We start from the raw sequence: 25254 nt of genomic DNA, 5'->3' as shown, positions 1-25254 counted from the left end.
AAATATGTGACCTTCCATTTACCCATTACCTACTTCAATAGCCATGATTATTCTTGTTTCCTGTTTACCTCTTCCCAGTCTCCTCTTGTATTATTATGAAGCAAATCACAGACTTTATATCATTTAATCTGTATTATTCATTGTGTATCTCTCAAAGATAAGGACTTAAAAAATTAGTTATAACCTTTATTACATCTTAAAGAATGACTGGTTTTGATAAATACTCAATTAATTTCACTTCAAAATACCTGTACTATTTCCAAGAAATCTCTTATGTGTAGTTCCAGACAGTTAGTAACACTTAGAAATAAAACAGTAAGACTAATTTTTGTTTTTGTTTGGTTTAATATTTAGGCTATCAACATGACGGCGGAAGAAACAGTGAATGTAAAAGAGGTTGAAATCATTAAGCTAATTTTAGACTTCTTGAATTCAAAGAAGCTTCACATTAGTATGTTGGCCCTTGAGAAGGAAAGTGGAGTCATAAATGGCCTATTTTCAGATGATATGCTTTTTCTAAGGTATGATTTCATTAGTATTATGAGGTTTGTAGCTCTTTAAAAGAAGTGTTACGTATTAATAAGGTAATATGTGTACTATGGGTAGGTACTTATAGTCATGAAAAGGCTATATAATTTTTAAAAATAATGTTTTTGTAATGTAACATTAACAAAATAATGTTTTGTTTTTTCAAAATAATGTTTTATATAGAATGTTTTCAGTAGTAAGATCCAGGGGTCCATTAAAAAAACTGGAGTTACAATTCCATTATGGTTGTGGCATCATCACAAAAAATACTTGATTTCAAGAAACCAGAGACTCCAGAAAGATAAAGAAAATATTTCTGCAATACCTTTTTTTTTTTTGCCATAGAAGTGAATATAAACATATTCATTATACAAAATATATAAAAATAAGAAAAATGACCCACCACTTAGACACACTACATACTGATAATTTTCTGTGCATATTTTTAAAAAACCTAGCAATTCTGTTTCATTTATAATTTAGTGTCCTTCTTTATCCATTAACATCATAAGGATTCTGTGTTATTACAAATTTATATTGTAAAAATTTTAAATTTAATTTTCTAAAGATTCCTCTATTTTTAGACAAGTTATTTCCAATTTATCTTAAATAAATGCTCTACTGAGTATCTTTTGTACATGTGACTTTTTCTGTATCTTGGATTATTTCCTTAGAACAAGATTCTTGGAATTGTAGAGCAAAAGGGAATTAACATATTTGCCAAAATGGGAGGCTAACTATATTCCAACTTGAATTGGATGGAAAAAGAAAAACACAAATTTCCAGACAGAAAATGTATTCTCTGCTTATGTGATATTGAATATCTTTGGCAAAGAGTACAGATTCTTGGACATATGGCATTTTGTGACATGAAAAGCCTTAAAAAATGAAGCATTCCTAAGTCATGAAAAAGGAACTTTAAAAAAACCCTTCAATATATTAAAGAGAATTTATTTAAATTCCTTGAACTTCCCTGTATTTGATGTTGTGAATGTCATTTAGCTCTGCAGAGCTTAGTTAATAATTGTCAGGAACCTATCATTCTTTTGGCCCTGTCTTTCAAGCATTGCTACTCCTGGAATTTAGCAGTGGCTCTAAAATAATCCCCCTTCCAAGAACCTATTGAGTTTCTAGATGAAGTTTTACTGATATGAGATGAAATGCAAAGAATTTTGGAATGGGGGGGCACCTGGGTAGCTCAGTGGTTGAGTGTCGGCCTTTGGCTCAGGTCATGATCCCTGGGTCCTGGGGTCAAGTCCCACATTGGGCTGTCTGTGGGGAGCCTGCTTCTCCCTCTGCCTGTGGCTCTCTGTCTCTCTCTCTCTGTGTCTCACATGAATGAATGAATAAAATCTTAAAAAAAAATTATTTTTTGAATAGCAAGTTACTTTTTTTTTATTTTTAAAAAGATTTTGTTTATTCATGAGAGAGAGAGAGAGAGAGAGGCAGAGACTTGTGCAGAGGGAAAGAGAGAAGCAGGCTCTCTCTGGGGAGCCCGATGTGGGACTTGATCCCAGGACTCTGGGATCATGAACTGAGCCAAAGGCAGATGCTCAACCACTAAGCCACCCAGATACCCCAGAACAGTACATTTTTAAACTAAATGTATTTATCTTAAAGGACTAGCCTTTGAAATTTTGTCTTCCTACTTTTTAAATATTAAAACAACTCTTTATAAAATTATTATATATAGCATGATTGCTTTTTATTAATATTCCTTATTTGCAGACTCAAAAGTTGACCATCTGATATAGGTCTTCCTGCCCATCCCTTTTAAAATTTTACTGTTCTAAAAATCCTAAAGTAGGGAAATTGCTGTTATAAAAGGGCAGCAATAATGTTTTATAGCTTTTGGAAGTTCCTATAGACCACTAAAGTAGGATGAAATCTGATCTTATTCCTTGCTGTTTTTATTTTTTATTTTTTTCCTTGCTGTTTTTATTTTCAGAGTATAAGTTTGAGTGTAAAATGCCTCGAGGATGTAGAAATCAAAATTTAGAGCAGGATTTCTCAGCCTCCGCATTTAGTAACATTTTGGGCTGGATAATTCTTTGTCTTGTGGAGGTGTGTGGATTGTCCTGTCATTTGTAGCATGTTTAGCAGCATCTCTGACCTATACCCAGTTGATGCCAGTAGCACCCCCAATTGTGACAACCCAAAATGTCTCCAAACATTACCAGATGTCTTGCGGGCAAATTGACCCAATTAAGAACCACTGATTTGGTGAGTCTGGAACATACCCACACACTGGCCCCTAAAAAATATGAAAGAGCTTTAAAACTGTAAGATAAATAGGAAAATAAACTTTTAGACTTAGCCCAGTGTTTTTATATAGGTGAAAACACAGGTGTATTAGAATGAGAAGTGGTTGCAGAGCACAAATTCTTCTCATATAGGACATGTAGTTACAAATGTTATGAAAACTTTATTTAATTATAATGTTTGAGGAACCAAATATAATGTTAACCTCATTACAGATTTCATACTGAAGTTTTTGTTTCGTTTTGTTTTTTTCAGACTGAAGTTTAACGCTATCATATTTATTCTGCTTTTAATTAGTATAACCCAAATTTGATAACATGCGTGGGTTTTTTTCTTTATATAGGCAGCTAATCCTTGATGGTCAGTGGGATGAAGTTCTTCAGTTCATTCAGCCTCTAGAATGTATGGAAAAATTTGACAAAAAAAGGTAAGATTTCTTCTGGAGTTTTAAATGTCTTATCATTGGTAGAAGCTTAGCAGAACAAAACAATAAACAAAAATGTAAAAATAAGGCTATGTTTTTAAACTTTCCTACTTAGCTTTCCTAGAAAATAGTATACTCAATCCAATTGAGTTGGAGTACTTCTAGAGGACAAGTTGCATGTACTTCAGTTGGTTGAAAATCTGATACATAAACCTACCTGTTTTGGTAGTGTCTATACAAAAAGTCATAAGGGCCATATCTGAAACAGTTGTTACCTCATAATAGTATGAAGTTTTTTTTTAAATATTTTTATTTATTCAGAGATGCAGAGACACAGGCAGAAGAAGAAGCAGGCTCCATGTAGGGAGCCCGATGTGAGACTCGATCCGGGAACTCCGGGATCACTCCCTGAGCCAAAGGCAGATGCTCAACTGCTGAGCCACCCAGGCATCCCTAGTATAAAGATTTTAAAGATGTCATTCCAAAAAAAAAAAAAAAAGGTCATTCCATTGTCTCCTGGCCTCCATTATTTCTGATGAATACTTAGCTGTGTTTGTATGACAGCTGATGTATGACATACCTGATTATCTTGTATGTTTCCTTTTCCTTTTTCTTTATTTTTTCTTGACTGCCTTCAAGATTTTTTTTTCTTTTTTTAAAGATTTTATTTATTTATTTATTCATGACAGAGAGAGAGGCAGACAGAGGCAGAGAGAGAAGCAGGCTCCATGCAGGGAACCTGATGCGGGTGGGACTCGATCCCTGGACTCTAGGATCATGCCCTGGGCCGAAGCAGGGCCACCCAGGGATCCCCTATTCCTTTTTTTTAAATTGAGATATATTTAACATACAAATAACATTATATCGGCTTCGGCTGTACAATATAGTAATTGTATATATTGTGAAATCATTACAGTAAGTCTAGTTAACATTCATCCCTATACATAGTTACAAAAATTTTTCTTTCTTGTGAGCAAGATTTCTAAGATCTCTCTTAGCAACTTTAATATGTGCAATACAGGGACACCTGGGTGGCTTAGAGATTGAGCATCTGCCTTTGGCTTAGGGTGTGATCCTAGGGTCTGGGATCAAGTCCTGCATCAGACTCCCTGCGAGGAGCCTGCTTCTCTCTCTGCCTATGATTCTGCCTCTCTGTGTCACTCATGAATAAATAAATAAAATCTTTTTAAAAATATGCAATACAATATTATTAATTATAGTCACCAGGCTGTACGTTACATCCCTATGACTTACTTTATAATTGGAAGTTTGTACCTTTGGCTTTATCTGTTCTGCCCACCCTTCCCACTCCTGACTCTGGCAACAAGATTTTATCATTGGCTTTGAGCAGTTTGATTATGATGTACTTACATGTAGTTTCTGTTATTTTTCCTGCTTAGGGTTTGCTGAACTTTTTGAATCTTTAAGTTTATATTTTTCATCAAATTTGGCCATTACTTCTTTAAATATTTTTTCTGCTCTTTTTCTTTCTGGGACTCTATACAGTGTTAGATGATGATATTGTCCCACAGGATTGAGGCTCTGTTAAGTTTTTAAAAACTTTTTTTTCTGTGTATTCTTCAGTCTGGATTATTTCTACTGATTTACCTTCAGTGTTCACCAGCACCTTTTTCTGCTATTAGCAGTCTGCTCATAAACAGTGAATTTTTCATTTCAGATAATTGTACCTTTCAGTTTCAGAATTTACAATTTTTCCGCTATTTCCATCTGTTTACTTGTTGTTACTATATTTACCTTTAAGGCCTTGAACATATTTATGGTAGGTAGTGTTTGCTAATAATCTTTGTCTGCTAATTCCAACTTCTAAGTCATTTTAGGCTCAATTTCTATTGATTTGCCTTTATCTTATCTATGAGTCACTTTAAAAAAAATATATCTAGTCATTTTTAAAATGTATTCTGCACATTGTGGATTCATTGCTGGGACTCTGGATTCTGTTATCTTCCTTTGAAAAGTGTTGATTTTTATTCATACAGATAGTTAACTTGATTACACTCTAATTTAGTGTATGCCAGCTGAGATCTTTGTTCAGTTAATTAGCCTTCCATCTGTTGCTTTCTTTGGGCTCCTTGGAGTCTCCCTTACATCTTCTCAGTTTGAGGGACAGCCAAATATTTGGGCTGAGTTTTTATAGTGGATTTTTGTGCATTTTTCATTATGGCTTCCTTCTTTTTTGGCTGTCTCCTTGCTTTTCAGTTACTCTTGCAGCACCAACTTGTTCGCTGACTTTTCAAGAAAGTGAAACTGCAACTTTGTACTTGAGTTTTAGCTCACACTGTGTTGACTGGAGAGTGTCCCCAGCTGGAGGGCCTTATACCCTTGAATCTCACCTCAAAGTTTCTTTTTTTTTTTCAAGGATAGACTTCCCTCTAATTGTGCCAGCTTTTTGTTGTTTTTCATTGCTTTTAAATACTTATTTTTTAAAAACTTTATCTAGAGTTTATCATTGTTATCTGCAGAAAGGTTTGCCAGATACAAGTTATTCCACCATTAATGGAAGTATACAGCCTTATATTGTTTTTTGATCCTCCATTCATACCACTAGTTCTATATGATACCTGTTTGCTTTTGTATATTGTTCATTCATCTGGAATAGTATTCCTTTCATTGTCTCCTGCCTATACATAGCACATTCCTGGTCATCTTCCAAGAGTCAGCTCTTACAAGATTTTCCTTATACTTCCCACCTCTTCTAATAGAATTGGTTTCACACTCCTTAGAGACCTTGCTGAAACAGTATACATATTGCATACAATTTATTAGATGACCCTCTTTTTGAAGGCAAGGATTTTGTTTTATTGGACACATATTTGCTACCATAACAGTGGTTGAAGGAATGACTGAAGGTTCGTTATTATTTTCTTTTCAGTCCTTAGAAATAATTTCTCTTTAAGATGCTTAAGGCATCCAACATTTGTCAATTCTTGGACAAGTCAAGTAGACTCTTCTCCCTGAAAAAATCTCTGTTAAAAAGTTTTAAAGTTTAAAGGTTCCTGGGTGTTTCAGTTGGTCAAGCATCCAGCTCTTGATCTCAGCTCAGGTCTTGATCTCAGGGTTGTGAGTTCAAGCCTTATGTTGGGCTCTGTGCTGGGCATGGAACCTACTTGCAAAAAAAGTTTTAAAGTTTATGGATTATTTTATGACTTTTCAGAAATGTTCATTTCTTATGATCTTTCAGTTGGCTTTTTATTAGACCATTCTTATCTTTGAAAATAACAAAGACATATTTTGAATAAAATGCAAAGTAATAAAACATAATAAACAAAACATTTTGAATGTAAAGGACTTTGATATCATATTAAATGATATTTGATATCTTCCATAAAACTTGATTCTTGTTCAGAATTAATATTGGAAGTAGAAATCTCCTTTCCTTTAAGTATTAAGTTGTATTTACTACTGAAATTATTTTGTTTTTATTTATTTATTTTTTAAAAGATTTTATTTATTCATGAGAGAGAGAGAGAGATAGGCAGAGATACGAGAGAGGGAGAAGCAGGCTCCATGCAAGGTAGCCTGACATGGGACTCGATCCCAGATTTCGAGGATCATGCCCTGGGCTGAAGGTGGCGCTAAACTGCTGAGCCACCCGGGCTGCCCTATTTTTTTTTTAAATAAATTTATTTTTTATTAGTGTTCAGTTTGTCAACATACAGAATAACACCCAGTGCTCATCTCGTCAAGTCCCCACCTCAGTGCCCGCCACTCATTCACCCCCGCCCCCTGCCCACCTCCCCTTCCACCACCCCTAGTTCGTTTTTAAAGATTATATTTATTTATTCATGAGAGACACAGAGAGAGGCAGAGACATAGGCAGAGGGAGAAGCAGGCTCCCTGTGGGGAGCCTGATGTAGGACTTGATCCCAGGACCCCGAGATCATGCTCTGAGCCACCCAGGTGCCCCACTATAGAAATTATTTTAATTGTGGCTTCAATGTGGTAAGTTTTCAAGAATATATATATATTTTAAAGATTTTATTTATTCATAGAGACAGAGAGAGAGAGAGGCAGAGACACAGGCAGAGGGAGAAGCAGGCATCATACAGAGAGCCTGACGTGGGACTCGATCCAGTGTCTCCAGGATCACGCCATGGGCTGCAGGCGGCACTAAACCACTACGCCACCGGGGCTGCCCCTCAAGAATATTTTTAAAGATTTTATTTATTAGGGAGAAAGCATGAATGGAGGTGGGAGGGTGTGAAGGGAGGGACAGGGAGAGAGAGAAGCAGAATTCCTGCTGAGTGGGGAGCCTGATGTGGGATTTGATCCCAAGACCCTGGCTGGGATCATGAACTGAACTGAAGGCAGATGCTTAACTGAGCCACCCAGGTGCCTCAGTTTTTAAGAATTTTAAGAATTTTTTGAAAGCAAATGTAGTCATAGTAACTTATAAGTGCATTTGATTTATGAGACATTGGAAAATTAATTTTTAAAAAATCTTTTCTTAAGGGAATAATTAGTCCTTTTAGGACAAATGTGTCCAGTTTTGCTCTGGGAACTTGGGTTTCATTTCCAATCTTTGACATTGCTATAACTCAGCTTTAAAAAAAAATTTTTTTTAAGATTTTATTTATTTATTCATGAGAGACCCAGAGAGAGGTAGAGACACAGGCAGAGGGAGAAGCAGGCTCCATGCAGGGAGCCTGACGTGGGACTCAATCCTGGGTCTCCAGATCAGGCCCTGGGTTGAAGGCAGCACCAAACTGCTGAGCCTCCCAGGCTTCCCATAACTCAGCTTTTTAATTTTAACATTTCATATTTTATTTTTTACAGGTTTCGTTATATTATCCTGAAGCAGAAGTTTTTAGAAGCTCTATGTGTTAACAATGCAATGTCAGCAGAAGATGAGCCCCAGCATGTAAGATTTTTATTCCTGAAGGTTTGCGCCATAGTCTTGTTTCAGTCATAAGTATTTTATACACTAAAAAGATCAGTATCATGAGTTTTCAAAGTTTTGAGGTGGGAATTCGATAAGATTTACTCTTTTGCAGTTGTAGTACTTTCAATCTGTAATGCTTCTAAACTTGTTCCAAGATTTAGGCAAATATGATAAATGAATGGCTGACTGGAGAGTGTACATTCCTGTTTAAGGTGATTTAGATTGTAATAGATGTTTGAGTTAAAGATGCTACATTGTGCTTCTTTCTTATCCCAGAATTGGATTATGTTTCCTTTCTCTTTCTGTTTTTCAGTATTCATTGATCCAGAGGTGTTTTTTCCTCCCAAGTTTTTATTTAAATTCCAATTAGTTGTTATACTGTATAACATAATTTCAGATATAGAATCCAATGATTCATCACTTATTTACAGTATCCAGTGCTCAGCACAACAGAAGTGGTTTTTAATAAAATCTTTATGCCTTTATGACAAATTAAATTTAATGATATAAAGAATCTTTTAAAACATTTCTTTCTTTCTTTCTTTGAGAGAGAGCAAGCATGAGCCAAGGAGGAGCATAGGGAGAGCGAGGAGGAGAGGCAGACTCCCCCCTGAGTGGGGAGCCTGCCACAGGGCTCAATCCCACGATTCTGAGATCATGACCTGAACCAAAGTCAGACGCGTAATTTGACTGAGCCACCCAGGCACCGCATGAAGGGTTTTTTTGATTAGAAAAATTTTTTTTAAGTTTTAATAATAGTATTGTTACATCTAAACCAAGGAAACTTATTAAGTGTTACTAAGTGTTCATTGAAATAAACTCAAAAGATATTACAGTGAGGAGTTTCATGTATACTAGAGAAATGTTTGCTAGATAATGATGTTTAAATGTGGGAAGAACTCTAGAGTGTAAGTCAAAAGACCTATTTTTTTTTAAGATTTTATTTATTTATTCATGAGAGACACAGAGAGAGGGAGAGGCAGAGACATAGGCAGAGGGAGAAGCAGGGTCCATGCAGGGAACCCAGTGAGCGACTTGATCCCAAGACCACAGGATTATGACCTGAGTCAAATCAGAGCTCAACCATTGAGCCACTCAGGTGCCCTTAGAACACTATTTTTGGGGATCCCTGGGTGGCGCAGCGGTTTGGCGCCTGCCTTTGGCCCAGGGCGCGATCCTGGAGACCTGGGATCGAATCCCACGTCGGGTTCCCGGCATGGAGCCTGCTTCTCCCTCTGCCTGTGTCTCTGCCTCTCTCTCTCTCTCTCTGTGACTATCGTAAATAAATAAAAATTTTAAAAAAAAAAAAGAACACTATTTTTGTAGTTAGAATTTAATTTACTAATTAAATTATTTAATATTTTTATTTTAGTAGTGCATTTTGATTCCTGATTTGAAAGTTATCTTGCATATTATACAAATATTCTGTGACACTAGAGTTTATCCTTTTGCAGTTGAATAGTTTGTAAAGTATCTTTGTATATGAATAAAATACTCTTGTTTTCATATCTCACAGAATCTCTGTTTATAGTGATCACTTAAATTTTTCTTACAGCTGGAATTTACCATGCAAGAAGCTGTGCAGTGTTTGCATGCCTTAGAAGAGTATTGTCCTTCTAAAGATGATTATAGCAAGCTCTGTTTGCTTTTGACTTTGCCTCGTCTGACCAATCATGCCGAATTTAAGGACTGGAATCCGAGCACTGCACGAGTTCACTGTTTTGAAGAGGCTTGTGTTATGGTTGCAGAATTCATCCCTGCTGATAGGAAGCTAAGTGAGGCTGGTTTTAAAGCAAGTAACAATCGTTTATTTCAGCTTGTAATGAAGGGCCTGCTTTATGAATGCTGTGTAGAATTTTGTCAAAGTAAAGCAACTGGAGAAGAAATTACAGAAAGTGAAGTACTTCTTGGCATTGACCTTTTGTGTGGTAATGGTTGTGATGACTTGGATCTGAGTTTATTGTCATGGCTTCAGAATCTCCCATCTTCTGTCTTCTCTTGTGCTTTTGAACAGAAAATGCTTAATATTCATGTTGACAAACTTCTGAAACCTACAAAAGCTGCATATGCTGATCTCTTGACTCCCCTTATCAGCAAACTTTCTCCCTATCCATCATCTCCAATGAGAAGGCCTCAATCAGCTGATGCTTATATGACCCGCTCTCTGAATCCTGCTTTAGATGGCCTCACTTGTGGACTAACCAGTCATGATAAGAGAATCTCAGACCTTGGAAACAAAACTTCTCCAATGTCACACTCCTTTGCTAACTTCCATTATCCAGGTGTGCAAAATCTTAGTAGAAGTCTCATGCTTGAGAATACAGAATGTCACAGTATTTATGAAGAATCCCCTGAACGGTAAGTATTTACTCATAAAAATTAGAAAATATTCACAAGTGTGAGATTGTGTATATTTAATGTTCAAGTCCATTTATTGTTCTTACTTATTTATTTTTTTTAGAGAAGGAGGAATGGGGAGGGGTATAGGGAGAGAAAATCTCAAGCACACCCAGCACAGAGTTCGATGTGGGGTTCAGTCACACAATCCTGAAATCATGATCTGAGCTGAAATCAAGAATCCAGTGCTTAACCCACTAAGCCACCCAGGTGCCCCTGTTTAAGTCTCTTTAGTTGAAAGTCAGTCCTTAAATTTTACAAAGCATTTCTAAAATTTTGATAATTAAAATTATCAGGGAGAATCTTTATATCCTATTATTCTTTTGCTGGTTATTAAGGCAATACATGAACATTGAAGAAATTTTGGAAAATATAGAAGTGTGAATATGAGAATTAAAATCCCACATAATCTCACATATAGACGACAAGTCTTTTTTCTATGAATACATTTTTTAAAATTGGGACTATAATATATATTCCTTATCATAGGACAGCAGATTATGTCCTTTTTTTTTCTATAAACAATACTGAACACGTGAAAAGTACTGAATAGTAAATAGTATTGAATGTACATAAAAATATCTGGTTATTTTCACTTCTGTTTTTTTCTAGTAAGTCTTTTTTTTTTTTTTTAAAGATTCCATTTATTTATTCATGAGAGATACAGAGAGGCAGAAACACAGGCAGAGGGAGAAGCAGGCTCCACACAGGGAGCCCGACGTGGGTCTCGATCCTGGGTCTCCAGGATCACATCCCGGGCTGAAGGTGGTGCCAAACCGCTGAGCCATCCAGGCTGCCCCATGTTTTTTCTAGTAACTCTTTTTTTTTTTTTTTATAAATTTATTTTTTATTGGTGTTCAATTTGTCAACATACAGAATAACACCCAGTGCTCAGCCCGTCAAGTGCCCGCCACCTAGTCACCCCCACCCCACCCACCTCCCCTTCCACCACCCCTAGTTCGTTTCCCAGTTAGGAGTCTTTCATGTTCTGTCTCCCTTTCTGATATTTCCCACTTATTTTTTCTAGTAACTCTTAATAAACATGAAAGAAATAAGTGTTAAAGCCATCACTCAGTTTTTCTTTTAAACCTGGCATGAGGGATCCCTGGGTGGCGCAGCGGTTTAGCGCCTGCCTTTGGCCCAGGGCGCGATCCTGGAGACCCGGGATTGAATCCCACGTCGGGCTCCCCGTGCATGGAGCCTGCTTCTCCCTCTGCCTATGTCTCTGCCTCTCTCTCTCTCTCTCTCACTGTGTGCCTATCATAAATAAATAAAAAAATAAAAATAAAAAATAAACCTGGCATGAAAGAATAATTTCCTGATTAGCAGTTCTTTATTTCAAGAGTTAGAAACTTTCCGGCCTCACTTTTCCAGGAAAACCATTGGGACCTATAGTTGGTTTCCTATACTCAGATTGATACTCTGAAGTATTACTATTGACTGCAAAAATTTATTGAAAGAACACAAAAACTAAACCTTATTCATATAAGATAGTTAGAGGTATTCTTTATTGAGGAGAAGGGAGCACTGGACTTGGAATTTCTTTTTCCAATTAAAGTCAGAAGAAATCTTTAAGACATAAGAAATCCAAGATAAATACATATGGAATCATTTTCTTTTTTTTTGGAATCATTTTCTATTAAGTTGCTATAGGATTATAGAGGAGGGGATTGTGATATCTTCTTTAATATTCCTTAAAGAGAAAGGAGGATTCTAGGATGTTAAGTGAGGAGACTTCCTAAAGCCTAGGGTGTCTACGGCCATACCACCCTGAACGCTCCTGATCTCGTCTAAAGCCTAGGGTGACTTCTTAAGGCATCTTATTGCTCTACTTGAAAGATAGAGATAATATCTAGTCATGAAGATGGATGAATATAACAATATAGGAGCATCCTGTTATCTAAATCCCAAAGGAATAGAGAGTCTTGAGCATCAATAGAAACTATCTTAAACTTTTCTTGGACTTTCCAATCTCTAAAGAAAATTTTCAGTGTTTAGGATGTTAAGCTTTAGTTCTGGGGGAACTGCTGATATTCTGAATACATAAGATGATCAGAACTTCTTGGTCCGTTAATGAATGACATGTTTGGACTTGTACACCAGTGAGATTGTCTTTATAAAGGAGAACATAAAAATCCAGCCAGATATGACTCTACATTTGCTGTTGCCAATGAAAAGAAAGTAGTAGAAATTGAGGAATGACTGGATAAAGATGGAAAAAAGTAGAAGATAAGTTACTAGATTACAGGATAAGCAGAGAGGTAAAAAGTGACCTATCAAAAAGTGAGTAATACACGTGTAATTAGCTGAGCAGTAGCAGTATCCCAGAAAACAATGTCATGCTTGTGAAATTGGAAAAATTATGAGACAAAGCAGTGTGAAATAATGAATAGAATGTGATCTTTGGAGTCAGACTTGGGCTTGAATAATAGCTTTGCCATTTATCAGTTGTGTGACCTTGAGACAATTCCTTAATTTCTTTGAGCCTAAATGACCACCTCTGTAAAATAGGGTGTTGTCTTGTGAAGTGAGATAAAGCTCTTAGCAGAGTGGCAAGTATGTAAATGGTGCTTAGTAAATATAAATTTCTCCCCTTCTGAGTGTCACACTCCTGGTCATGACAATATGTCAAAAGGGCTGCTAATAACATGCTATGGGAGAGCTATTGTGCTGTGGATAAAGTATAAAAATTTACTTTGGAAAAAGGTAACTTTGTCTTTAAAAATATTTTAGGTATAATGTTAAAATATTGGGAAGTTTAATTAGATCAATTATGTTGAAGATGCCACATGAAGAAACCTCTTATTTGTGGTAATTCATGTTTGAAGTCCATATTTGTTTAAAAATATTTGAGTGTCGGGATCCCTGGGTGGCGCAGCGGTTTGGCGCCTGCCTTTGGCCCAGGGCGCGATCCTGGAGACCCAGGATCGAATCCCACGTCGGGCTTCCGGTGCATGGAGCCTGCTTCTCCCTCTGCCTATGTCTCTGCCTCTCTCTCTCTCTGTGACTATCATTAAAAAAAAAAAAAAAATATTTGAGTGTCCACTCTGTGCTAGCACCATGCTGCATCCAGGTATAGTGATTGGGTTACTATGGTGAACAAGAAAAATTAAAACATAAAAGAAAGGTTTATAGGAAAGTAGTAGTGTTTTGCAAAGATAGCTTTTCACTCAAACATAAACTCAAAAAAGGAAGAAAAACGAGTTGAAATATATAAACTTTTGGCTATTCAGTGTAATGATCTCAAAATTGAATGCCAAAAAAAAAATTCTCAGAAATGGGTCTGCATTGGATTTGGAGCCTGAAGATCTGGATTCAAATTCTAGTTTTATTTACTGGCTATATTATTTAGGAAAATCCCTTTGTTCCTCATCTGTGAAATGGGAGTCACAATCTATTTCACAAGTTACTGTGCAAGTTAAATGAGATAATGCATGTGGAAATGGTATATAATTTGCAAAATTGAATGTTACCTTATGAAGGTCATTTTATTCTATATACAGTTAATAACTTAAAAAATCTGTCTTGTGGACATAAAATGGGACCTCTTGTTATTATTAGGTTACAGCACTGAATGGTAGCTGAAAGTTTTTCCTAAATCTTTTACTTCCTCCTCTGAGTACATGTCTGATTACATATGTTGAGAAAGCTCCTAACTTCTCAATTAGAAAGCTCCTAACCAGTGGTGCCTTTGTGAAGATGACTATTTAGCTCTGCTTCCTGAACCCTAGACCTGTAGTTTGTTATGTCTTACATACTTCTGCCTGGAGAGGCCATTAAGAAGCCATCTCATAATCCAGTTCCTTCAAGGCAAAGATCGTTTTACTTTTGTACATGTTCCCACAGTGCCTTGTGCCAATAGGTAATCCATATTTGTCTGTGGTATTTTGGATGATGTTAGTTTTTAAAATTTTGAACGAGTTACTATGGAAAGAAGAAATATTAGGAACAACCTGATAGAATATATTAAGCTTACTAATTAGTATACATTAAAAATATTGGAAAGGGGGGCAGCCCCGGTGGTGCAGCGGTTTAGCGCCGCCTACAGCCCAGGGTGTGATCCTGGGGACCCGGGATCGAGTCCCACGTCGGGCTCCCAGCATGGAGCATGCTTCTCCCTCTGCCTGTGTCTGTGCCTCTCAGGACCTGATCCCAGGGTCCCAGGATCGAGTCCCCATCCGGCTCCCTGCATGGAGCCTGCTTCTCCCTCTGCCTGTGTCTCTGCCTCTCTCTCTGTGTGTGTTTCATGAATAAATAAAATCTTAAAAAATATATTGGAAAGGTGTATGTTTGGCTTTTATGTTAAGTGCAAATAAACCAAAGACAGTCTTTTTTTTTTTTTTAAGATTCTATTTATTTATTTATGAGAGACACAGGTAGAGGGAGAAGCAGGTTCTATGCCGGGAGCCCGATGTGGGACTGGATCCTGGGACCTCAAGATCATACCCCAGGCCAAAGGCAGGCGCTAAACCACTGAGCCACCCAGGGATCCCCTAAAGACAGTCTTTTAATAAAATCTTAACAATTCTTAGAATTTTGTTGAAACCTATTGGAGGGAAAAAATTAATGTTCAGATAACAAAATCACAGATTAAGATACATAAAGAGAATTCAGGCATTAGGTCATCGAGCTTTTTATTCAATTCAATTTATAGATGAAGCTGAGCAACAGAGGATGTAAGGGATTTTCCCAAGACCACACATCTTGTTTTAGACTGGAGCCCCTACCCTCCTTAATAATCCAGTGCACTTCTGTGATAAGCGTATTCTATTTGTTTAAAAAATCCTTACATAGTACCCTTAAGAGGAGAAAGGAAAATTTAAAAATCTATTTTTTGCATATTTGATAAACATTTAGACTAAATATTCATTGTGTTAAGTAAAATTTCTCTAAAACATATTTTCCTTCACCCCAACCTCTTCCTATTTGTTTTTTGTATCTTTCTGGAAGAAGTGATACACCTGTTGAGGCACAGCGGCCTATAAGCAGTGAAATCCTGGGCCAGAGTTCAGTTTCAGAAAAAGAGTCTGCAAATGGAACACAGAATCCAGGACCAGCTAAGCAAGAAAAAAATGAGGTAATGTTTAATATACCTAGTGTCTTTTAGAATTATTCTCTTTGAAAGAAGTAATAGCATTTGCTTGGGTAGAACGTAAAAGGAATTTTCCGACATTTGGGAGTGAGAGCATATCTAGACTTTCTTATTGTCATTTTCTCTCTTCCCTTAAGGATATGGTATTTTTAGTTGTCGTGTATTTTATAGCACAGGTGAACTTATTAACAATCAGAAATACCACAGTTTACATTAATTGTACGTTTCAGGACGCAAGTAACTGAACTCACATTAAATGTGGATAGTGTGTATTTTTAAGATATATCCTCTATATTTTACTACTTAGATTTAATGAACAAGAAATTATGACATGTATAATATAAAATGCTTTTATCCAAGTCTTTAGAGTTCCAAATTATTTTTCTCTGGTGTTTTGGAAAAGAAATTGTATTATGAAGGAGAGTATAAATTTTATCTTATATGGTATGCCACTTAGAAGAGATGAAGATGCTTAATAAGTTTATTTTTTGTTTTTATTTTTTAAATTTTATTTATTTATTTATGAGAGACACAGAGAGAAGCAGAGGCATAGCCACAGGGAGAAGCAGGCTCCCTGCGGGGAGCCCGATGTGGGACTTGATCCCGGACACCGGAATCACACCCTGAGCTCAGGCAGATGCTTAACCACTAAGCCAGCCAGGCATCCCATTTAATAAATGTAAACATTTTTTAATGTTTTCAACTAAATATTAAGAATGAGGTACAAAAATTACTATTAAAAATACATATGGGGACACCTGGGTGGCTCAGCGGTTAAGCGTCTGCCTTCAGCTCAGGGCGTGATCCTGGAGACCCAGGATCGAGTCCCACATTGGGCTCCCTGCAGGGAGCCTGCCTCTCCCTCTGCCTGTGTCTCTGCCTATTTCTCGGTGTCTCTCATAAATAAATAAATAAAATCTTAAAAATAAATAAAAATAAATAAAAATACATATGAACCTATGCACCAAACAACAGAACCCCCAAATCTATGAAGCAAACGTTGGCAAACTTGAAGGGAGAAATAATAGTTGGAGACCTCAGTACCATTTACAGTAATGGGTAGAACATCTAAACAGAAGATAAATAAGGATACAGAGTACTTGAACCTACTCTAAACTAACTAGACCTAACAAACATCTATAGAACATTCCAACAATATTGTTGTTTTGGAAGATGCACCTTTTTTTTTTTTTTTTAGCCCAGTGGTACCTGTATTAGTCTTTTTATTTTTTTATTTTTTAAAGATTTTATTTGAGAGAGAGAGTGTGCATGAATGGGGGGCGAGGCAGAAAGACAAGCAGACTCTGCACTGAGCAGGGAGCCTGATGCAGGGCTGGATCCCAGGACCCAAGATCATGGCCTGAGCTGGAGTAGACATTTAACTGACTGAGCCATCCAGGTGCCTCTGTATCAGTGTTTTTAGAAGTTGTTTTCTTAGACACCTTAGATGGGTGTTAGTATTTCAAGTGCTGGTAACTTTGTGTTGGGAATATGCGAAATACTAACAATATGTGAATACAAATATATAAATAAAGTGATACGAACAAGAAAAAAAGAACACTCCAGCAATAGGAAAATACACATTCTTCTCAAGTACATATGCAGCATTCTTCAGGATAGAGCATATGTTAGGACCCAGAAAAAATCTCAATAAATTATAAAAGATTGAAATCCAGATTGGAAAGGAAGAGTAAAGCTATCTTTATTTATAGATGACATGCTCCTATTTATAGAAAATCCCAAAGAATACATAAGAAAGCTACTAGAGCTTACAAACAAGTTCAGAAAAGTTGCAGGGTGCAAGAATAATACATAAAAGTTGGTTGTGTTTCTCCACTGCCAGCAATGAACAATTTGAACAGGAAATTAATAAAACAATTCCAGGGGTGCCTAGGTGGCTCAGTCGGTTAAGTGTCTGCTTTCAGCTTGGGTCATGATCCCAGGGTCCTGGGATCAAGCCCCAAGTCAGGATCCCTTCTCAGCGGACAGTCTGTCTGTCTGTCTGTCTGTCTCTCTCTCTCCTCCTCTCTCTCTCTCTCTCTCTCTCTCAAATAATAAATAAAATCTTTTAAAAAGTAAAACAATTCCACTTATTCCACTTATAATAGCTTATAAGAAGATAAAATACTTGGGAATAAATTAAACCAACAAGGTGAAAATTTTGTACATTGAAATCTGTAAAACATTGCTGAAGGAAGTTTTAAGATCAAAAGAAATGGGAAGATACCCTGTGGTCACAGATAGGGAGATTAATATTGTTAAGATGTCAGTACTAACTAGTATGATCTACAGATTCCATGTAATTCCTATAAAAATTTCACAGCCTTTTTTGCAGCAATGGAAAAACCAGTATCAAATTCACAAAGAAATGTAATATGTCCTGAATAGCCAAAACAATTTTGAAAAAAAAAAAAACCCGAAGTTGGAGTACTCATACATAGTTCATGATTTCAAAGCTACAAAGCTACAGTAGCTATAAAAGCTATAGTAATCAGACCTGTTCAGTACTCTCATAAGACTAGAAGTATAGCCCAGTGGACTACATTTGAGAGACCAGAGGTAGTCCCATATATCTGTGGCTAATTGACTTTTGGCATAAGGTGCCAGGTCTATTCAATGGAGAAAGAATAGTTTTTTCAACAGATGATGATGGATCAACTGGATTTCCACATGGAAAAGAATGAAGTTGGATCTCTACCTCACATAATGTACAAAAATTAACTAAAAACAGATCAACTACTATATTATAGGAACTCAGTATAAAACTCTTAGAAGAAAACATAAGGGCAAATCTTCATGATCTTGGATTTTATAATGTGTTCTTAGATATGATAGCAAAAGCTTGAGTAACAAACATAAAAATTGGTAAATTGAATTTCTCAAAATTAAAAACTTGTGCATCAAAGGACTTTATCAAGAAAGTGAAAAGATGGAGAGCAGAATGGGAAAAGTATTTGACAATTATATATCTGATAAGGGTTTAATATCTAGGATATATAAAGAACTACAACTGAACAAAAAGACAGTCTGACTTAGAAAAAAAGAGTTGAATAGACATTTCTCCAAAGAATATATTCAAATGGCCAATAGGCACATGAAAAGATGCTTAGTACCAGTAGTCATTAGTGAAAGGCAAATCAAAACCACAATGAAATATAGCTTCACAACTGCCAGGATAGTTAAAACAGTGGAAAATAATAAGTGTTGGTGGGGAAGTGAAGTTTAAACCCTCATACATTGTTGATTTGAATGTAAAATAGTGCACTATGGATTGGTGGTACCTTAAATAGCTAAAAATAGCTAAATATACAATTACCATATATCCCAGCAATTCCACTCTAAAGCATTGAAAACAAGGACTCACACGGACATCTATACATTCATGTTCATAGCAGCATTATTCACAGTGGTCAAAAGGTAGATATAACCCTAGTGTGCAGCCACAGATTAATGGGTAAGCAGAAGGGGCATGCATATTCATTAAATGGAATGTTGTTCAGCCACAAAAAGGAATGAAATTCTGACCTATGCTAGAACACAGATGAACTTTGAAAACATCATGCTGAGTGAAATAAGCCAGACAGAAAAGGACAAGTATATAATTCCGCTTATATCAAATATCTAAAATTGGTGAAGTTTTGGAGAAGGTAGAACAGAGGTTACCAGGAGCTCAGGGGAGGGAGAAGTAGTAAGTTACTGCTTAACAGTTACACAGGCACTCTGTAGGTTGGCGAAGAATTTTGGAAAGAGTGGTGATTATTGCACAATGTTGTGAGTATAATTAATGCCACTGAATTGTACTCATAAAAATGATTAAAGTGAAATTTTCTATTTTACCAACAATAAAACATTTAAAAGGACACATAATTTTGTCTCAGAGTTATTGCTGTAAGTCATGAAATAAAGGAGGATTGCTATTATTTCCTGGAAAAGGGGAAGCTTTAGCTTTAGTTAGCTATATAAGACGCTTCATTAAGCTTATTATCAGTGTGGGCCAATTTTAGACATGAATGACCTGTTCCAGGGGCACCCCAGTTCACATGATCCATGTTATATGATTGGATTCCAGCTTGTCAGGAAAGTCTTTCTATGCCAATATTGGAATTTACTAAATATGTATGTCCTGTAAGTTTGGGTGCTATATAGTTCTTTTAGAAGAACAAAGTAGGAGTGTTGAGATTAAGTTTATTACCCATGTATCCCACTTTCTTGTGAAAGGCCATTTGAAACCTGAATTAAAGTTGTATTTGAGGAAAATTTTTTAAAAAGATTTTATGTATTTATTCATGAGAGACACAGAGAGAGGCAGAGACATAGGCAGAGGGAGAAGCAGGCTCCATGCAGGGAGCCCGATGTGGGATTTGATCCCAGGATCACGCCCTGAGCCGAAGGCAGACTGACACTCAACAGTTGAGCCACCCAAGTGTCCCTGAAGAAAATTTTTAAAGTTTCTCTCTAGAGTAACCTAGTAAACCATTTACAAGCTTAAATTGTTGGACAAAGTTAATATTGTGTTTATTAAATATTAATGTAGCCTTTCAGTACTTTTTCAAGAGCTATACATCTAATTCCGTGACCTTATGACCACTATAATTTATATATTTTGGGTTAGTCAGAAATCCAGGATGACTATTCATTTTGGTCTTCCTATAGAATAAAGCAAATTAACTGATCTATTTGACTTTGAAAACTCACGGATACTATGTTATTATTCAAAGAACAACATATTAAGTGTTTTGTAATTGTTAAATACAGCTACTTGCATATTTCATCCAGTGTTTATAGAAGTTACTGTTGGGTAGAGACATATATTTAATCATAGTCTGCTCAAACATATTACTTTTTCTAATATTTTTCAGCTTCGAGATTCAACAGAACAGTTTCAAGAATATTATAGGCAAAGATTACGCTATCAACAGCATTTAGAACAGAAAGAGCAACAGCGACAGATATACCAACAAATGCTGCTTGAGGGAGGTGTGAATCAGGAAGATGGTCCTGATCAGCAGCAGAATCTTACGGAACAATTCCTTAATAGGTATGTCTTTCAAACACATTTTAAAACATAAGGAATCATTTCTTTTTTTTTTTTAATTTTTTATTTATTTATTTATGATAGTCACAGAGAGAGAGAGAGAGAGAGGCGCAGAGACATAGGCAGAGGGAGAAGCAGGCTCCATGCACCGGGAGCCCGACGTGGGATTTGATCCCGGGTCTCCAGGATCGCGCCCTGGGCCAAAGGCAGGCGCCAAACCGCTGTGCCACCCAGGGATCCCATAAGGAATCATTTCAAAGCTATTGAAAGCATACAATGACTGCTACTTTCTATATATAACTTGAAATTTTAAAGTGTTTTAAGTGTTTCAGGTAACAGAGAAATATCTTCCTTTCACAGCATCCTCAGGGTTATCTAATTTTGTTCTTCTCTTTAAACCTTTTTTCACTTCTAAGCAAGGAGAGCAGAAATACAGTGGTTCGGCTCATAACTGGAAGGACAGCCAGGTGGATTCAGCTGCCCCAAGGTAGCTGAGATCCTAGGAGTCCTAGTTACTTAGTTTCTTTTTGCTTGTTTTCTCATCTACTTCATAGAATAGCGGTGAAGATGAAATGAGTTAATGTATGCAAAGTGCTTAGAATAGTACCGGGCATATAGTAAGCACTATATTAAGCGTTCACTATCGTTTTTATTGTTATATGGGGTTCTTGAACTTTCAGAAGTCAATATTAAAGTTATTCATTCTAATAATTTCTGCCAGGACAATATGCATTTACATTGTTCATAATTATAGGAGGTGTGTGAATGTATAGATAGATAGTAGTGTGTCTTTTTAAAAATCAATAAACTAGAGGGCAGCCCCGGTGGCGCAGCGGTTTAGCGCCGCCTGCAGCCCAGAGCGTGATCCTGGGGACCCTGGATCGAGTCCCACGTCGGGCTCTCTGCATGGAGCCTGCTTCTCCCTCTGCCTGTGTCTCTGCCTCTCATTCTCTCTGTGTGTTTCTATGAATAAATAAATAAAATCTTAAAAAAAATAAACTGGAATATGTATATTTAAATGAGCAAAGGTTGTTGGAAGATTAAATGAGTTAATATATAAAAAATTACTTAGAGTAATTCCTAGCATATAGGAAATGTACCATAAATGTAGGTTATTATTGTGATTATGATTAGGCAATGCAGTAGTGACTGTCAGTTCTTTACTTGGTTCAATAACATTGGAAGTAATCTACTTGATACTCTGAGGGTTGTGCAAGTCATCAAGCCTAAAATTGATTCAGTCTTCAAGCCTTCACACAAGGAATGTTTATAGTGGTAATCTAAAGAATCTGAGTAGGCTTCCAAACCTTGCATTTGGGGATCATTTGCTTACCACCTCTGATAAGTTAGTAGCTTATCAAAATTATCCTATTTTGATGAACTGTCATTTCTGGTTTTTGGATATCTTCTTCATATCCATTAGGTCATGATTGCAGTTGGTTTTCCTCACCATTTTATTTTTCAGATAGCTAGCATTAAATCAGAAGATAAAGTGGCAAGGTTCTGTGATCCTAATAGTGGTAAGGGACGTACCTCCACAGAAAAAAGAGTTAAGCTGTTCAAGATGGTTTATCTTTCCTTTAAAGACAATTATAAATAGAAATCAAGTTACTTTGTGTTATTTAGCTTTTGTAAATTCGTTTCATATAAATTCTCCCTGTTATCTTAACTCTTATCTATTGTTTTCTAACCCTTTAGTATAATGATTTTATTCAGTCCTTTTTTCCTAGGCTCTTGGTTTCATATATTTGAGCCAGTATCAGGACTTCAAAGTACCTAATGCCATGGACAAATTGGATAGAAAAAGAATCTACAAAATAAAATATCCTTTCTCCCTCTAATGTTTTATTTTTTCAAATCATTCTAGCAATTAAGCTAGAATGTTTTGAGATTTAAATTTTGTATCTTTTTCCAAGAGTCATAGAAAGAAGAAAAGTCATATTACATAATCTTATTGAAAAAAATCAACTAAAGTATGATAGAATTTTTGTTAACAGTACTGTATTATTTATACTTCTTGATATTTTGTTTCTGTCAATTCTAGTAATCATCACCACTGATTTGGCACTTAGTATAAGCATATTCTGCTCCATTCTCCCCACTTTTAGAGAATCAAAATGATGTCAGCTTTTAGACTCTTTATACTTAGCATTTTCAAAATTGACTTGACCTCAGAATCATTCTTTATCGGGAGCATTTCACAGGATTCATAGAACACAATTTTGGGAAATGCAGCTTAGTTTAGAATTTTAACATAAATATTTAATAATGGCTTCCATTTCTTTTTAGTAATATTGAACTGCTCTTTTAAAGTCTTTCCTAAGCCCTGAGTATACATGCACGTGCACATACACCTTCTAATGTTTAATGTAGGAAAACTAGAAACTACAATAAACCACAACACTTCTTGGTAATCATACCACTGTGTACTCCTCTCTCATGTTGAATCTAGGCTGTAGAAAGTGATACTGGGCCAGTTCTGGGTCTAAGTTTTAACAGAGCTTGTCAGCTTCCCTTTTGTGCTGTGTGGAGCTCTGAGTCCAACAAAAGAAGTCAGTCTATCCTGATACAGGAAGACTTGTGATGAGGGAAAGACCTTGAGGCTAACTTGTTTTGCTTCCTGTTTTATCTCCTCAGTGCCTAGATCATAGTCTTCGTAGAATGAATGAATGTGTGAGTAATAGGATGCCACTTGACTTTGTCCCATCATGGTCTGCTCTAATCATACATTTCTTAGTTGATATGGTATTACTAGAGAAATGAAACGAAAATGGCATGTTTTGTCTTGGTGAGAAGTTTTGGTAGTGGTGATATTTTTGTTGACTATTTTGAGAAATTAAGTTTTAAATTGAAAATTAAACCAAAGTTATACTGGAGAAGAAATATGTTTTTAAAAATGTTTTTATGGTAAAAGGTGCTTTTATGCCTATATCCTACAGTGACATACTGTAGGAAAATTTGAAATTTTTTTTTCAGTATGATGGTTATATCTTAAGCCAATGATGGTAATTTTTAGTACTGAACTTACCAGTTACATACTGTATGTGCATTAATTTACCTTTTCAAATTTGAAATCTTCTATATATATTTTTAAAGATTTTATTTATTTGAGGTAGCGCATGAGAGAGAGAGAGAGCAAGAACTGAGGGGAGGGGAGGGGCAGAGGAAGAAGCAGAAGAAGCAGGCTCCCCACTGATAGGGAGCCCAAAGAGAGGTGGGGTCAATCCCAGGACCCTGAGATCATGACCTGAGCCAGAGGCAGATGCTTAACCAACTGAGCCACCCAGGCACCCCTTTTCTATGTGTTAAGAATGTGATTAAGTTTTCATTTTAATGTAATTGCATTGTTTTATTTTACAGGTCCATTCAAAAGCTTGGTGAATTAAATATTGGAATGGATAGCCTTGGTAATGAGGTATCAGCACTCAACCAACAATGTAATGGAAGCAAAAACAATGGATCTAATAATAATTCTCTAACAAATTTTGTTACACCACCCCAAGACTCTAGTCAGAGAATAACACATGATGCTTCAAATATTCACACAAGCACCCCTTCTAATCCTGGATCAACAAATCACATACCTTTTCTTGAGGAATCACCTTCTGGAAATCAAATGTAAGTAATTTGTAAAACCTGGAAATATTAACATCCTATTAATGGAAACCTAAAAAGTTGAACTTCTCTTTGGAACCTTGCAAACAAGTTATTGGAGCCCATTACATACCAAATCTTTTTCTAATCTGTCTTTTCTGTCTTTATATTCTTTTCTACTACTTCTAAATTTCTTAGTAGCCTTTGTTCTCCTATTTTTATTTTTTTATCTTTTCTTTTAAAGATTTATTTTATTAATTTTTTAAAAGATTTTATTTATTTATTCATGAGAGACACACCGAGAGAGAGGCAGAGACACAAGCAGAGGGAGAAGCAGGCTCCATGCAGGGAGCCCAACGTGGGACTCGATCCCAGGTCTCCAGAATCAGGCCCTGGGCTGAAGGCTGCACTAAACCGCTGAGCCCCCCGGGCTGCCTAGATTTATTTATTTTAGAGAGAGGGTCCTCCTATTTTTTTTTGTAAGATTTATTTATTTATTCATGAGAGATACAGAGAGAGAGAGGCAGAGACACAGGCAGAGGAGAAGCAGGCTCCATGTAGGAAGCCCAATTCGGGACTCAATCCTGGAACCCTGGGATCATGCCCTGAGCCAAAGGCAGAGGCTCAACTGCTGAGCCAGCCAGGTGTCCCCGAGTTCTCCTATTCTTATTTTTGCTTTCTTACTACCACCAAGACAATTCTATTTTTTTTATAAGTTGTCATAAGAGATCTTACGGTTTTATCTTCTCCCTGATTTTTTTTTTTAGCCATTGATACCTTTCAGCAAATAATATATTTTTTTAAACACTTTATTTATTCATAGAGGCACACAGAGAGAGAAAGGCAGAGACACAGGCAGAGAGAGAAGCAGGCACCACGCAGAGAGCCTGACATGGGACTTGATCCAGAGTTTCCAGGATCACACCCTGGGCTGCAGGCGGCGCTAAACTGCTGTGCCCAGCAAATAATATTTTTAATTCACAGACTTTGAGAGGGCAAGATGTTTTGTAACATTTTGGGAT

The 25254-nt window shown here is 36.4% G+C and overlaps 1 protein-coding gene across 4 annotated transcripts in view; it reads left to right on the top strand.

Annotated features, from left to right (window-relative positions):
* WDR47 (WD repeat domain 47) overlaps nt 1-25254 on the top strand; it is a 63989-nt gene that overhangs the window by 17767 nt on the left and 20968 nt on the right. For 2 of the 4 annotated variants that reach the window (XM_055339593.1, XM_055339592.1), the window contains 7 exons: nt 355-521; nt 3134-3217; nt 8009-8114; nt 9670-10472; nt 15462-15588; nt 20463-20641; nt 23999-24256. In XM_055339593.1, coding sequence (XP_055195568.1) covers nt 364-521; nt 3134-3217; nt 8009-8114; nt 9670-10472; nt 15462-15588; nt 20463-20641; nt 23999-24256 — 1715 coding nt within the window. In that variant the 5' untranslated portion in view covers nt 355-363. The remainder of the gene's footprint in view (nt 1-354; nt 522-3133; nt 3218-8008; nt 8115-9669; nt 10473-15461; nt 15589-20462; nt 20642-23998; nt 24257-25254) is intronic. The other 2 variants (XM_055339591.1, XM_055339590.1) reach the window with 2 other exon arrangements.

Source organism: Nyctereutes procyonoides, unplaced genomic scaffold (genome assembly GCF_905146905.1).
Source record: "Nyctereutes procyonoides isolate TBG_1078 unplaced genomic scaffold, NYPRO_anot_genome, whole genome shotgun sequence".
Lineage (NCBI taxonomy): Eukaryota > Metazoa > Chordata > Mammalia > Carnivora > Canidae > Nyctereutes > Nyctereutes procyonoides.
Note: the sequence above shows the minus strand (reverse complement) of the source record. Positions and strands in the feature narration are given on the sequence as shown.